The 13603-nt window shown below is 36.2% G+C and overlaps 1 protein-coding gene across 1 annotated transcript in view; it reads right to left on the bottom strand.

The window, feature by feature from the left end:
* Positions 1–11795: 11795 nt before the first annotated feature.
* LOC107658540 (ubiquitin-like-conjugating enzyme ATG10) overlaps positions 11796–13603 on the bottom strand; it is a 19321-nt gene continuing 17513 nt past the window's right edge. Inside the window, exons 5-6 of the mRNA XM_016447132.1 lie at positions 13492–13589; positions 11796–12102 (exon numbers count right to left, since the gene is read on the bottom strand). Coding sequence (XP_016302618.1) covers positions 12003–12102; positions 13492–13589 — 198 coding nt within the window. The 3' untranslated portion in view covers positions 11796–12002. The remainder of the gene's footprint in view (positions 12103–13491; positions 13590–13603) is intronic.

Below are 13603 nucleotides of genomic sequence, written 5' to 3'. Positions count from 1 at the left end.
GTGTTATTGTAACAGGAAAATACATAAATTTCAGTAGGGTCTCTGCAGTCGAATCCTAGTAATATTTAATTTACTTCGCACTTAAGTAATATTTTGTTGAGAAAATTACGAATAAAGTACATGGTTGGTTGTGTTTGCTTGTGTAAAACTCACTGCTAGGACTTTGTAGGTGGTTACCAACATATTTGCCAGAATACTTTATTTTTGTTATTATGCTTTTTCACTTTTTCAACTTTAGTTAATGTGTAATGTTGTTGTTTGAGACTAAAAAACATCTGCAAGGTTACATAGCTCAAAGTCCACTCTAAAGGGAGATATTCTCTTTAACAGAAAACAATTTTCAAGAACTACAACAAACGGCTCGTTTGGACTACAGTGCTCTATTTCTCGATATTGTGAAGTCACGATGTTACTCATTTAAATAATCCCGCCCATGAAATACACAAAAAAAGGCGCTAGAGACTATAGACTCTAAAAAATACCATGTCTAGTAAATTCCAGGCTAGCAAAGGTTCTGTACGATCCTCTTGTTTGTACATATTTTCAGGATCTGAATCAGGCTTGAATTGGTATGGTAAAATTGAGGTCATTGTTAATATTTACACCCGAGCAGTGGAAACTTGCGGTTATGGAAGGGGCGTGTCATTTCTGGAACGTGCTCTAAGCAGTTCGCCAATCACAACACACTCGGCCAGCTAACCAATCAGAGCAGATTTCGTGTTTCGGAAGGAGGGGCTTTATCAAAACAGGAATTAAACAGGCTGTTTGAGACAGACTGGGAAGAGAGATGTTGCAATAATGTAAAATATGTGAAAAATTAATAGCAATCAAGCATGAAAACATATTCTAGTACGCCCCAAAAACCAAATCAAGACTTTGTAAAAGGGCATAATAGGACCCCTTTAATTCAGCCAACTACACAAGTATGCATTGGTATATGTGTTGTTTCAAAGATAGCAACGGTTGAAGAAATTCATACAGGAAAGTCGTAACTAAGCTTGCTAAGTCACATGCTAAGTGTAGCGTGACGCACACATGACCATACGCACATGCTTGTTTTTAACTGACTCATCTCTTGAGCATCAGGGGTTGTTGTGAGCAGGGGCTCTTTGAAACAGCCTATAAACGTTAACTACTGGCATCTTACGTTTCAAGGAAACAAGCAATATCCAGCCTCCCAATGGGAAGCAGCTGAACGTGAGAGTCATTACAGAGACAAATGAAACCCAAACTACAGAGCCACACAGGCCTAATCCTGCCAATGTGGGGATATTTCAATACATGCAATTAATTAAATGTGTCATTTTTAGCAGATCAACTATAAGTAGTAGATACAATACGATAAAAGATATTCAAAATAAACAATTTTTCCACTCAGTAATATAGTGAATTAGCCTAATTTTAGGTTGTTTATGGTTGCTAAGCAATATAGAGAATATACAGTGCTTTTAAGTCGGAAAGATCTTATTTACATGTTGAACGGCACCACAACTTCGGAATTACGAGTGGGAAACTTGGGATTTTCTTTGAGCCCAGGGTTTTGCGTTAGTGAGAAAACATAGTGGATGAAAAGAAACAGCATTTATACATTTACGGTAAATTTGTTGAAATTATTATCATTTATTATTATTATTTTATTTATTTTTTTACAAGTAAACTAAAGTTGCATGTACAAAATATGATAATATATAAAAATTGCCTTTACAGCATTGAATAAAAACATAAACAGCATGAACACACTTGATGCCAGTGCTAGGTAGTAACTGACTACATGTAAACTACAATTTTTGTAATGTGGTTTGGAATCAGTAACAGGCTCAATTTGATGTAGTTCTTTAATATTAATCATTTTGTAGATGTATTTTTTCTTCAGGAGGACTTGAACGCACCAATAGCACGTGCAGTTACAATGGCTTCATCCCATCAGAATTTAGAATCAGAACTATCAGTTTGATTTAATCAGAATAAACAATAAGAATAAATGGTTCATTAGAATACTGTGGGTTGTTTATGGTTGCCAGGCAACATGACAACATAGTAACTTGACAATTAATTTAGAATGTGTGATCATGGGTTTGTGTTTGACAGTATTTACTATGACACTGAACATGGGCCATCCAACTAGAATTTAGAGTCTTTTATGATTTACTTTAAATATTCAATTTAACAATCACCCATGAATCATCATAGTAAAATCTGTAACCTTCCAGTGGCAGCTGAGTTGTCCTTCCTGTGCACTTTTCCAAAGTTCTTCACGTTAATCTGGTTGTATGTCAGCTCCGCTAGTGCCTGATTCCCTCCATATGGGACTACTTCCCTGTACTGTGATCCAAACCTGAGGGGGCATTTTAACAGAACCAGCATACAACATGGGACGCAGTGTTGAAGAAACTAGAGTGGAGAATTAAGGCAGACACATTAGCGTAAAACTTCACTTACTTTACATTTAAAACCAATCCAGTATTATCAAATATCAAAATAGTTCTGTGTTGTTGGCCAGCTGCTATACAATAGACTTATAGTCTTATATACTTTCAGGGCTACATATGCTAGCTGAAGAATAGCAGGTATTACAGACCTCCTACATCCTTATTTGCTCTCTCTGGTTTCTCTGGATGTAACATCTTTCAGCAGGTATATTAAAAACCCTAAGCTGCGCTTTGAAAGTTCAGATGCTAATGAGAAACACATGTATGGAGAGAAAAGAGAGATTAGGAGCAGAGGAGGCTGGGGAAAACAAAGCAACACTGGCATAAAAAGGTGGGCTCTCAGACTTACATCATCTGTGACTTATACGCTTTTCTAATTCTCCTGTGGGACCCTCCCCAGTCAGAAAACCACTGTTTTAGAGCAGATTATGATGATTTTGCACATATGTCAATGGGTTAGCGTGTCTTAGCGAGCTGCTAAACAAACTTTGAAATGTGACGTCCCCCTAAGGAAAGAGATAGAAGTGACAACAACATTAAAACATAAATTCTGTTACATTTTCCATTAACAAAATGTTTTTATGTTGAATGTTTTAAAATGGAAATGTAAAATTTTGTCATGTTGTTGCTATGGTGTTCTGAGTGGTTTAACATGATCTTGGTTGCTAGGATGTTTTGAATGGTTTTAGCCTGTTGTCATGTGGTTGGTAGGGTGTTCTGAGTGGTTTAACACGATCTTATGTGGTTGCTAGGATGTTCTGAATGGTTTTAACGTTATGTGGTTGCTAGGATGTTCTGAGTGGTTTTAGCCTGTTGTCATGTGGTTGCTAGGGTGTTCTAAGTGGTTTAGCATGATCTTATGTGGTTGCTAGGATGTTCTGAATAGTTTTAGCCTGTTGTTATGTGGATGCTAGGGTGTTCTGAGTGGTTTTAGCCTGTTGTCATGTTGTTGCTAGGGTGTTTTAAGTGGTTTAACATGATCTTATGTGGTTGCTAGGATGTTCTGACTGGTTTTAACATGTTATGTGGTTGCTAGGATGTTCGGAGTGGTTTTAGCCTGATGTCATGTGGTTACTAGGGTGTTCTAAGTGGTTTAGCATGATCTTACGTGGTTGCTAGGGTGTTCTGAGTGGTTTAACATGATCTTATGTGGTTGCTAGGATGTTCTGAATGGTTTTAACATGTTATGTGGTTGCTAGGATGTTTTGAGTGGTTTTAGCCTGTTGTCATGTGGTTGCTAGGGTGTTCTGAGTGGTTTAACATGATCTTATGTGGTTGCTAGGATGTTCTGAATAGTTTTAGCCTGTTGTTATGTGGTTGCTAGGGTGTTCTGAGTGGTTTTAGCCTGTTGTCATGTTGTTGCTAGGGTGTTTTGAGTGGTTTAACATGATCTTATGTGGTTGGTAGGATGTTCTGACTGGTTTTAACGTTATGTGGTTGCTAGGATGTTCTGAGTGGTTTTAGCCTGTTGTCATATGGTTACTAGGGTGTTCTAAGTGGTTTAGCATGATCTTACATGGTTGCTAGGGTGTTCTGAGTGGTTTAACATGATCTTATGTGGTTGCTAGGATGTTCTGAATGGTTTTAACATGTTATGTGGTTGCTAGGGTGTTCTAAGTGGTTTATCATGATCTTATGTGGTTGCTAGGGTGTTCTGAATTGTTTTAGCCTGTTGTCATGTGGTTGCTAGGGTGTTCTGAGTGGTTTAACATGATCTTATGTGGTTGCTAGGATGTTCTGAACGGATTTTACATGTTATGAGGTTGCTAGGGTGTTCTGAGTGGTTTAACATGATCTTATGTGGTTGCTAGGATGTTCTGAATGGTTTTAACATGTTATGTGGTTGATAGGGTGTTCTGAATGGGGTTTTAACATGTTATGTGGTTGCTAGGGTTTTCTGAGTAGTCTAACATGATCTTATGTGGTTGCTAAGATGTTCTGAATGGTTTTAACATGTTATGTGGTTGCTAGGATGTTCTGAATTATTTTAACATGTTATGTGGTTGCTAGGATGTTCTGAATTGTTTTAGCCTGTTGTCATGCGGTTGCTATGCCCTGGTGTTTTAAGTGGTTTAGCATGTTGTTATGCGGTTGCTACAGTGTTCTGAGTGTTTTAGCATGTTCTTATGCAGTTGCTAGGAAGTTCTGAGGGGTTTTAGCCATAGATATGTATACGTAGATGCCTCATTAGCGACTGTTTCTATGGGCTGCTATACATAAGCCGTCCACCATATTGGAGGGGTCAATTTGACATCATTCACCATAATAATCAATGAATATTCGAAGATGCCACAATCCTTACATATCTATGGTTCCGCCCCTCTCTCGCATTCTCAGCTGTGAAAGGTTATCCCGTTTCTTCAGGGATTTAAATCCCGGTGGTTTTTACAACCATCAGCTGTGCAGGATTGTGGCATTTTCGAATATTCATTGATTATTATGGTGAATGACGTCAAGTTGACTGTTTAAGATGGCGGACGCGTTTACATGCTTGGAGCTGTCGAATGAGGCATCTACCTATACACCTATCTATGGTCAGGCCTGTTGTCACGTGGTTGCTAGTGGTTTGAGCATGTTGTTATGCAGTAGCTAATATTTTCTCAATGGGTTTTTAGAGTGGTTTTACACTGTTATGCGGTAGCTAAAATTTTCTGGATGGTTTTAACTTTTTGCTATGTTGTTAAGGTGTTCTGAGTGGTTGTTATGTGGTATTTAAAGTTTTCTGTATGGTTTCAGCTTGTTGCTATGCTGTTGTTAGGGTGTTCTGAGTGGTTTTAGCATGTTGTTAGGCAAAAACAGTTTATAACACCCTAGCAACTGCAACTGAGTGGTTCTGGTTTTATCTCATTAAGCTATTGCTAGGATGTTCTGAGTTGTTTTCTGCCTGTTAAGTGTTTGCTCATGCATTCCAAGTGGTTTATCATGTTGTTATGTATTTATTAGGGTATTCTGCATGGTTTTAGTATGATATATGGTTGCTAATATGAGCTGAATTGTTTTAGCGTGTTGTTTTGCAGATGCTAATGAGTTCTGAGTAGGTTTAGCAGGCTGTTTTGTGGTTGCTAGGTGGTTACTTACAGGCCCAAGTTAAAAGAGCTCACCTCCAAATCTGGATTATGATATTCTGGGCTCTAGTCATGGCTTGGGTCCCTACGTCAATCTAAATCTCTGGGAGTTTTTCGTCTGCCAGGTGAAAACTGCATGTCTGAAAATAACACGCATAAATAAAATAATAAGTAATAGCACAGTTTTTCTCAAAAGGCCACACAATCTGAGATATCAAAGCACAAATGGTGCAAGACAAGTTACACGTAAAAGTTTAACACTTAGGGTTAAGTTTCTGTTCAAACAGCCTTAGCAAGCACTGCTAATGATATTATACGAATGGACTATAAGTTCTCAGAGAACCATAAGCAGAGTCAAATTTACCTTGAAGTTTGCTTGTGCCATGTGATATGAGGCCATCTATTGGTCCTGGAGCTCACAGATCTTTGGTTCTTTCCCAGAAAACTCTGTTTAACTTGGCAACAATGACACTGTCCAAAACTCTTCAGGCAGCATATGAGAAAGAGCCAGAATGTGATTAAAGCCTCGTACCGAAGGAAACAAAAGGCCCTTTTCTCAACAAATCCAGCACAGTGACTAGACGATGCCAACGTCAGTCAGTGTTTGTGAGATACTGAGAATGACCAGCGAGAAACTGATTTCTAGTTGTTTTACTGACTTTGCCAATCTATTAAAGGGGTCATAGGATGCTACATGCACTTTTACAAGTTGTTTGAACTGAAATGTGTGTTGGCAGTGTGTGTACACAACCACCCTATAATGATAATGTTGTTGGATGTAATAATGAACATAGCAGTCGTCATTTACTCCCGACATCTGAGCCACTGAACTCGCAGTGGATTTTGTTTGTTTGTGAAGGGAATGCTCCCCCGATCTGCCTAAATGGGTCTATGTTCGCGCGAATCATTCATGATCCAGCCTCATCTACAGATGAAGTGAGTATAATGTTTTGTAATGAATCTTTGCAAATCGGGAAATGCTACAAAAACGGCTTGATCTGAAAAGAGCTGTTTTTGACAAGGTAAAAAAGGTGTTTTTTACACTACCATTGAGAAATTTTAACCAAACTATGTTACAGACTTTTCATTAAGACCATAAAGAATCATATCAACATGTGGAAAATGCGCATCATATGACCCCTTTAAAAATCACTGCAATACAGCTAATTTAAAAAATCACTGAGCAAAAATTATCTAATACAAATGACATTCAAACCATTCTAAGTGTTGCTTAAGTGTCCAAATCAGTGTTATTTTAGTATTATAGTTTTTATTCATATCTAGAATTCAATAGAATTAAAACTTAATAGAGAGATTTTATTATTTTAGCTATGTTTTAGGTATGATTATTTCATGGTTTCAGTTTTAGTTTAATAACTCTGGTCCAAATTATTTTTGGGGACACTAGATCTAAATCAAGCAACTTTTTAATCAAACGTTTATTTTAGACTCTCTCTCCAATTTCAGACCAGGTCAAATCTGACTCAGCATAATAATTGGTGCATTAAACAACTATATGTTTTTGTTTATTCATCGTTGGCATCAGTGAAACCTTGTAAACACTGATGCCTTTTAGAGGTCGTAATCAAAAACGGTAGCTTTTTCCACAAAGGTTATGTACTTAGGTCTCAGAGGACATACAGTATATTTGCATCTGTGTACGTGTGTGTGTGTGTGTGTGTGTGTGTGTGTGTGTGTGAGAGAGAGAAAACAAACAGCGGCTGTCGCACCATCCCGTATCAGTTGGAGCAGATTGTTTGGAGCGTGTCCAGCAGCTAATTTTCCTATTAAATCACATTTACTACCTCAGCAATGCCTTTACTTTATAAAAATACCTCAACAATATTCAACAATATAATTTAGGGGGAAGTCATGGCCTAATGGTTAGAGAGTCGGACTCGTAACCCAAAGGTTGCGGGATGGCTGCCCACTGCTCCGGGTGTGTGTTCACGGTGTGTGTGTTCACTGCTGTGTGTGTGTGCACTAAGCATGCACAGAGCACTAATTCCTAGTATGGGTCACCATACTTGGCCACATGTCACTTCACTTTCACTTCAGAAACATGCTTGTAAGGTGAGCTTGTGCTATATTCCTTTATAATAAATGCTACTTGGTATTATATTTTGTAATCTAATTCAATCAAATGGTTTTTAAGCATGGCTTCAGTGACGAATACTTTCTTTTCTTTTTTTTCTTTTTTTTTAGAGTCGCTGTAGTGTTGAATCACTTGCGCTTCGGTCAATGGCGGCCCCTAGTGGACACGCGTGTAAACTACAACAACACAGCACACACTGACCAACAGATGTCAGCAGCGGCTCGTTCACGCTCAGGGTGGCATTTCACAAATTTAATTCCCCAACTCCATTAGAAGCGATCAAACTCCATTAAGCACGACCTCCAGTGAAGCATGTAAAATAAATGGGTATTTGTTTCTACGGCAATTCTAATTTCCTTTCCTCTAATGTAACAACTCCTCCAGATATAATAATAATATTGAGGTCTGTCTACCCCAAAACATACCTAACCAGCATATGCTGGTTTTTTCAACAGGGTAAAACTTACTACGTCCGTCAGTTAGACTTTCTGCACACAGTCAATCGTAAATGTGACTGGAAGAGTTCACCCAAAAATGAAAATGTCATCATTTACTCACCGTCATGTGCTTTGGAGCATGCTAGCTCGTTTATGCTAGTCATTAGCATTCTGCGGAGAATAAATAATGCTGTTTTGCGCTGTTCTTTTCCATACAGTGAAATTGTTGAGCTGCAAAATTACTGGAAATGAAGGCAAACCTGACGTTTGAAATCTAAGTGAATAATGACTTACATTTTGCCTGTTCCTCACACCAAGACTTTAGAAGACTTGAATCACACCTCATATTTCATACAGATTACTTTATTGCCCTATTCATTTTAATTGTGGCAGAGTTTAGATATTCTATAAAAACAATTGGAAATTATATGGTTTCGAAACGTAAGGGTGAGAAAATTACAAAATGTAATGTTTTTTTTTTTTGTGAACTATTCCAATAAATTCGTTATCATTTACTCGCCCTCATGTCTCTCATCCAGAAATGCTAAAGGAGATAGTTTGAAGATGGTTCACACTGATTTCATCAATACAATTGAAACATACAGTGACCAGGGCCTGTCAAGTTGCAGAAAGGGACAAAAAGCACCATCAGAGATAACAAAGAACATTCGCAGTACTTTGACTAACAATTTTCTCTTAAAGCTGTGAACAAATGTTTTTAGTTGGATGTTTGTCTTTTATTAAATGTTACTACTTTCAGAACATTCAGAGAACATTCAAAAGTAACGTTCCCATAATGTTTTTTTCTAACATTCTCTCAATGTTACGCCACTTTAATTGAACGATCTTCAAAGTTCTCTGGACTTTAATAACATTCTCAAAATATCAGCACAAAAACATATTTTATACATGTTTTAGTTGGATGTTCATAACTTAAATGTTACTACTTACTACTTATTTTGGAATGTTCAGAGAACATTCAAAAGTAACATTCCCCTAATGATAAAATGTAATGCTACTTAACATTTCTGTAATGTTAATAGAATGGTCATTCAAAGTTGTCTGGTGAATGAACATGAACATTCTCAAAATGTCAGCACAAAAATATACATCGTTCATGTAAATTGAAATGTTTTAGTTTGACATTCGTCTAACTTTTTTTAAACGTTACTATTACGTATCAGAACCTTAAGAGAACATTTAAAAGTAACGTTCCCTTAATGTTTTGTCTAAAATTCTCTCAACATTACGGAAAGTTAATAGAACATTTATTCAAAGTCGTCTTGCCTTTAATAACATTCTCAAAATTCCAGCACAAAAATGTTATTTATACACCGTTCATTGAAAGTGGAATGTTTTACACATTACTACTTACTGTTACCAAAATGTTCTGAGAACATTCAAAAATAGTGTTCCCATAATGATACAATGGAATGTTCTCCTAATGTTTCTGTAACATTTGTAAATGTTATTTTTGTTTTCTTTGCACTCAAAAAGTATTCTCGTAGCTTCACAAAACTGAAGTTGATCCACTGATGTCACATGGACTGTTTTACCGATGTCCTTACTACGTTTCTGGACCTGGGAACATTTCAGTTGCGTTGCTGTCTATGCAGGGTCTGAGAGCTCTCACATTTCATCAAAAATATCTTAATTTGTGTTCCGAAGATGAACGAAGGTCTTACAGGTTTGGAACAACATGAGGGTGAGTAATTAATGACAGAATTTTCTTTTTTGGGTGAACTATCCCTTTAATAACTAACATTACCAAAACGTTCTTAGAGCATATTTTTGTTAGATGGGATAAAAGTAGTCCATATGACTTGTAGCTTTGTGTGAGAAACATCAAAATGAATTCAAGACACAGATGAAACCAAACACTATTGGACATATCAATTTCAAATACACAGATTTGAAAAGATTTGAAGAGTATAATTGAGCTTTACAGCCATTAATTCATTTTTGGGTGACCTAAACCTTTAAGAATGGCCCTGTTTAAGAAGCAGGTAACATTTCCCTTCTGTGCTCCATCTATGTGTTTCTCTCTCTCCCCTCCATCATTCCTGTCTGTCCATTAGAGCGAGATGCTCCGGGTAGGAGGCTGACCTCCTTACCAACACTGATAGTCCCCTGAGAGACGCGTGCCCCATTTAGACATGCTGACTGAGGACTTTCACCATCTTCTCTCAAACTCCGGACTCTAAACTCAGCTCCTCCATTTCAGACTTCACATCAGACAGTCAGGATTTCAGAGGGATTTGATTCCATTCAACTTTTAAATCGTGTCCTGGCACAGCACGCTACTTGGATGAGTAATGAAGTGAAATGTCAGATTACAGGGAGACACAACAAAAAATATATTAGACTATTTACTTTGCTTATTAGATACAAGGTTATACAAATCACATTGTACTTCGATTTCAGGCCTCTGAAATGTCAAAAATAGGCCAAACGCAGCCACATGCTTCACAATACCCGACCAGTGAGGGAAAATATATTGAGTCACACACACACCTACGCAGCTGAAGACAGACTTCCAGACTAATGTTTGAATAGCAATCCTCCGTATGCCTGCACACACAGCTACTCTTACGTGATTTTTACAATCCCTTCAAAATGCAAAAAATAAATAGCAGCAGAGAAATCTATTGTTTGTCTTTTTAATTTGATGACAGTGTCACATACTGTACATTTTCTGAACAAATCCCTGTATTTAAACATTAAGGTTGCGTACATGCATCCTCTGAACAAATGCAACTGGGTTGAATGGGAATTCTAACAGATCGTTCTCAGAGCATTTCAGTGATATCTGTCAGATAATATGTGACCCTGGAGCACATAACCAGTCTTAAGTCGCTGGGGTATATTTGTAGCAAGAGCCAAAAATACATTGTATGGGTCAAAATGATAGATTTTTCTTTTATGCCAAAAATCATTAGGATATTAAGTAAAGATCATGTTCAATGAAGATATTTTGTAAATTTCCTACTGTAAATATATTAAAACAATTTTTGATTAGTAATATGTATTGCTAAGAACTTAATTTGGACAACTTTAAAGACGATTTTCTCAATATTTTGATTTTTTTGCACCCTCAGATTCCAGATTTTCAAATATTTCAAATATTGTCATATCCTAACAAACCATACATAAATGGAAAGCTTATTTATTCAGCTTTCATATGATGTATAAATCTCAATTTCGAAAAATTGACCCTTATGACTGGTTTTGTGGTCCAGGGTCACATATGGACCAAGAGTACCTTTAATTTTGTATACACTACAAGTAATATTTCAGTAAGATTTTTTAATGTTTTTAAATAAGTCTCTTATGTTCACCAAGGCTGCATTTATTTGATCAAAAATACAGTAAAAACAGCAATATTGTGAAATATTATAACAATTTAAAATAACTATTTTCTATTTGAATATATTTTAAAATAATGTGGCAAAGCTGAATTTTCAGCATCATTACTCCAGTCTTCAGTGTCACACGACCCTTCAGAAATCATTCTAATATGCTGATTTGCTGCTTAAGAAATATTTCTCATTATTATCAATGTTGAAAACAGTTTTTATTCTTCGGTCATATTCTTCTGAAAACTGTAATTGTCAGGATTACTTGGTGAATAGAAAGTTCAAAAGAACAGCATTTATTTAGAATAGAAAACTTTTGTAACATTATAAATGTCTTTACTGTTAATTTTGATCAATTTAATGTATCCTTGATGAATAGGAAATTTTACTGATCCCAAACATTTGAATGGCAGTATATGAATTTATTAAAACATTAAGAGCAGTCTTGAGCTAACTTATGAACTTGAAGACTTGGTGTCTTGAATGATCAAGCACTGCTAAGAAGACTTCTGAAGCCTCGTTGGCCATTTTGAGACCCTCAGCATGTCCACTGTACGTACTCTGGGTCCGTGGAGTCTGAGACAGACAGGAAGATCAGAGCAGGTCAAAGCAGAGGCGCTTCAGTCTGGAGCGGACACCTCGGTGCTGTAGCTCAAAGGGACGTCCAGTCTGATGACGGGTCCAACAACACTGAGCCAAGTCACGATATAGTTCACCCTCCTGAGAACAGATGAGATGATCAGAGCATCTACCCATATTGCAATGCTGCAAATTAAGAAATTATTATATCTAGTCATATTTAACTAACTAAATAGATAGATGGATATGCCAGATCTGATAATTAGACAATGGATGAAGACATCACTGAATCAACAATGAACTGACTTTAATTGATAAACTGACTGTTTTCTATTGTCCTCTTGCATTATCAGCACACATTTTTCTGTTTAATACTGTAAAGCTGCTTTGACACAATCTGTATTGTACAGAGTGTTATATAAATAAAGGTGACTTGACATTCATAGCTAAATAAGACAGATAATACACTATGAGATGATATAATACCGTTTTAAAATGTTAAAAGGATTATTTCTAGATAAAATAAAGCTTGTATTCAAAGTATGCTGTTGATTACCACAGAAAATATTGTTGATTCATTCCTCATTTTAAATGGAATCTATCAAGCAAGTATTGAGGAGGTTTTTTTTTTTTTTTAACTAAAACACTTAAATTGTAGTTAAAATATTTATCCGAGCTGTAAAAATCATATATAATTATCTTTTGGGTGGATGTTTCTTGGTGAATAAAATACCTGGATATAAGCTTGGTTTCCTGAGGCTATGAAAAAAAAGTTAATAAATAAATAAATAAATAAACTCATAAATAAATAAAAATTGTAGAATTTAATCAAAAATAAAAAAAAATTCAAAATACATCACAAAATCATTGTAATTTTTTGTTAAAAAGAGTGCTCACAAACACCCCCTATGTGCCCCCTATTATTAATTCTATATTACATTTAATTGTAAAACAATTTATAAAAATGAAATATAATTCATATATATATTATATGCTTTATACTGTAGACAGTTATGTCATGCCATGTATTTACTACCAACTGCAACCAAAACTAACCATGTTTACTTTTTTAGTTGGTCAAGATATAATAATATATTTCAAGTGGATGTATATTAGCACAGAAAATGTTAGTACGTGATTCTAGTAATGTTTAAATCATATATTTACAATTTCAAAGCAGTTGCATGGTACTTGCATATTTTAAACATTTATTCACTGTGCTGCTTGATTGCCTACTAGACTGCCATCGGAAGTGCATTATTGACGAATAAGTCAAAATATATATTTATTTATCATGGTAATCAACAACATGCAGATGTGTTGACCGAGCTCAAACAGTAGAGCATGACACAAGCAACACCAAGGTTATGGGTTTGATTCCCAAGTGAGCTTGTGTACCTTGAATGCAATGTACTGTAAGTGGCTTTGGAAAATAGCGTGAGATAAATGTAAATGTAAACATGCACTGAATCCAGGATATTAATTTCACATAATGCATGATGACTAAAGCTGCAGCAGGGAGAAACTCACTTGTTTTCAGCTTGTGCCAAATCCAGAGCAGGTTTCATAAACTCCTCAGTGCGACATGGATGAAGCATGAAAAATGGTTGGCCCAGTAAAGGATGATCCTACACACACATAC

This window comes from Sinocyclocheilus anshuiensis, unplaced genomic scaffold (genome assembly GCF_001515605.1).
Source record: "Sinocyclocheilus anshuiensis isolate Anshui unplaced genomic scaffold, SAMN03320099.WGS_v1.1 scaffold343, whole genome shotgun sequence".
In the NCBI taxonomy this organism is placed as follows: domain Eukaryota; kingdom Metazoa; phylum Chordata; class Actinopteri; order Cypriniformes; family Cyprinidae; genus Sinocyclocheilus; species Sinocyclocheilus anshuiensis.
The sequence above is the reverse complement of the archived record's forward strand: the minus strand, read 5'-3'. Positions and strand labels throughout refer to the sequence as shown.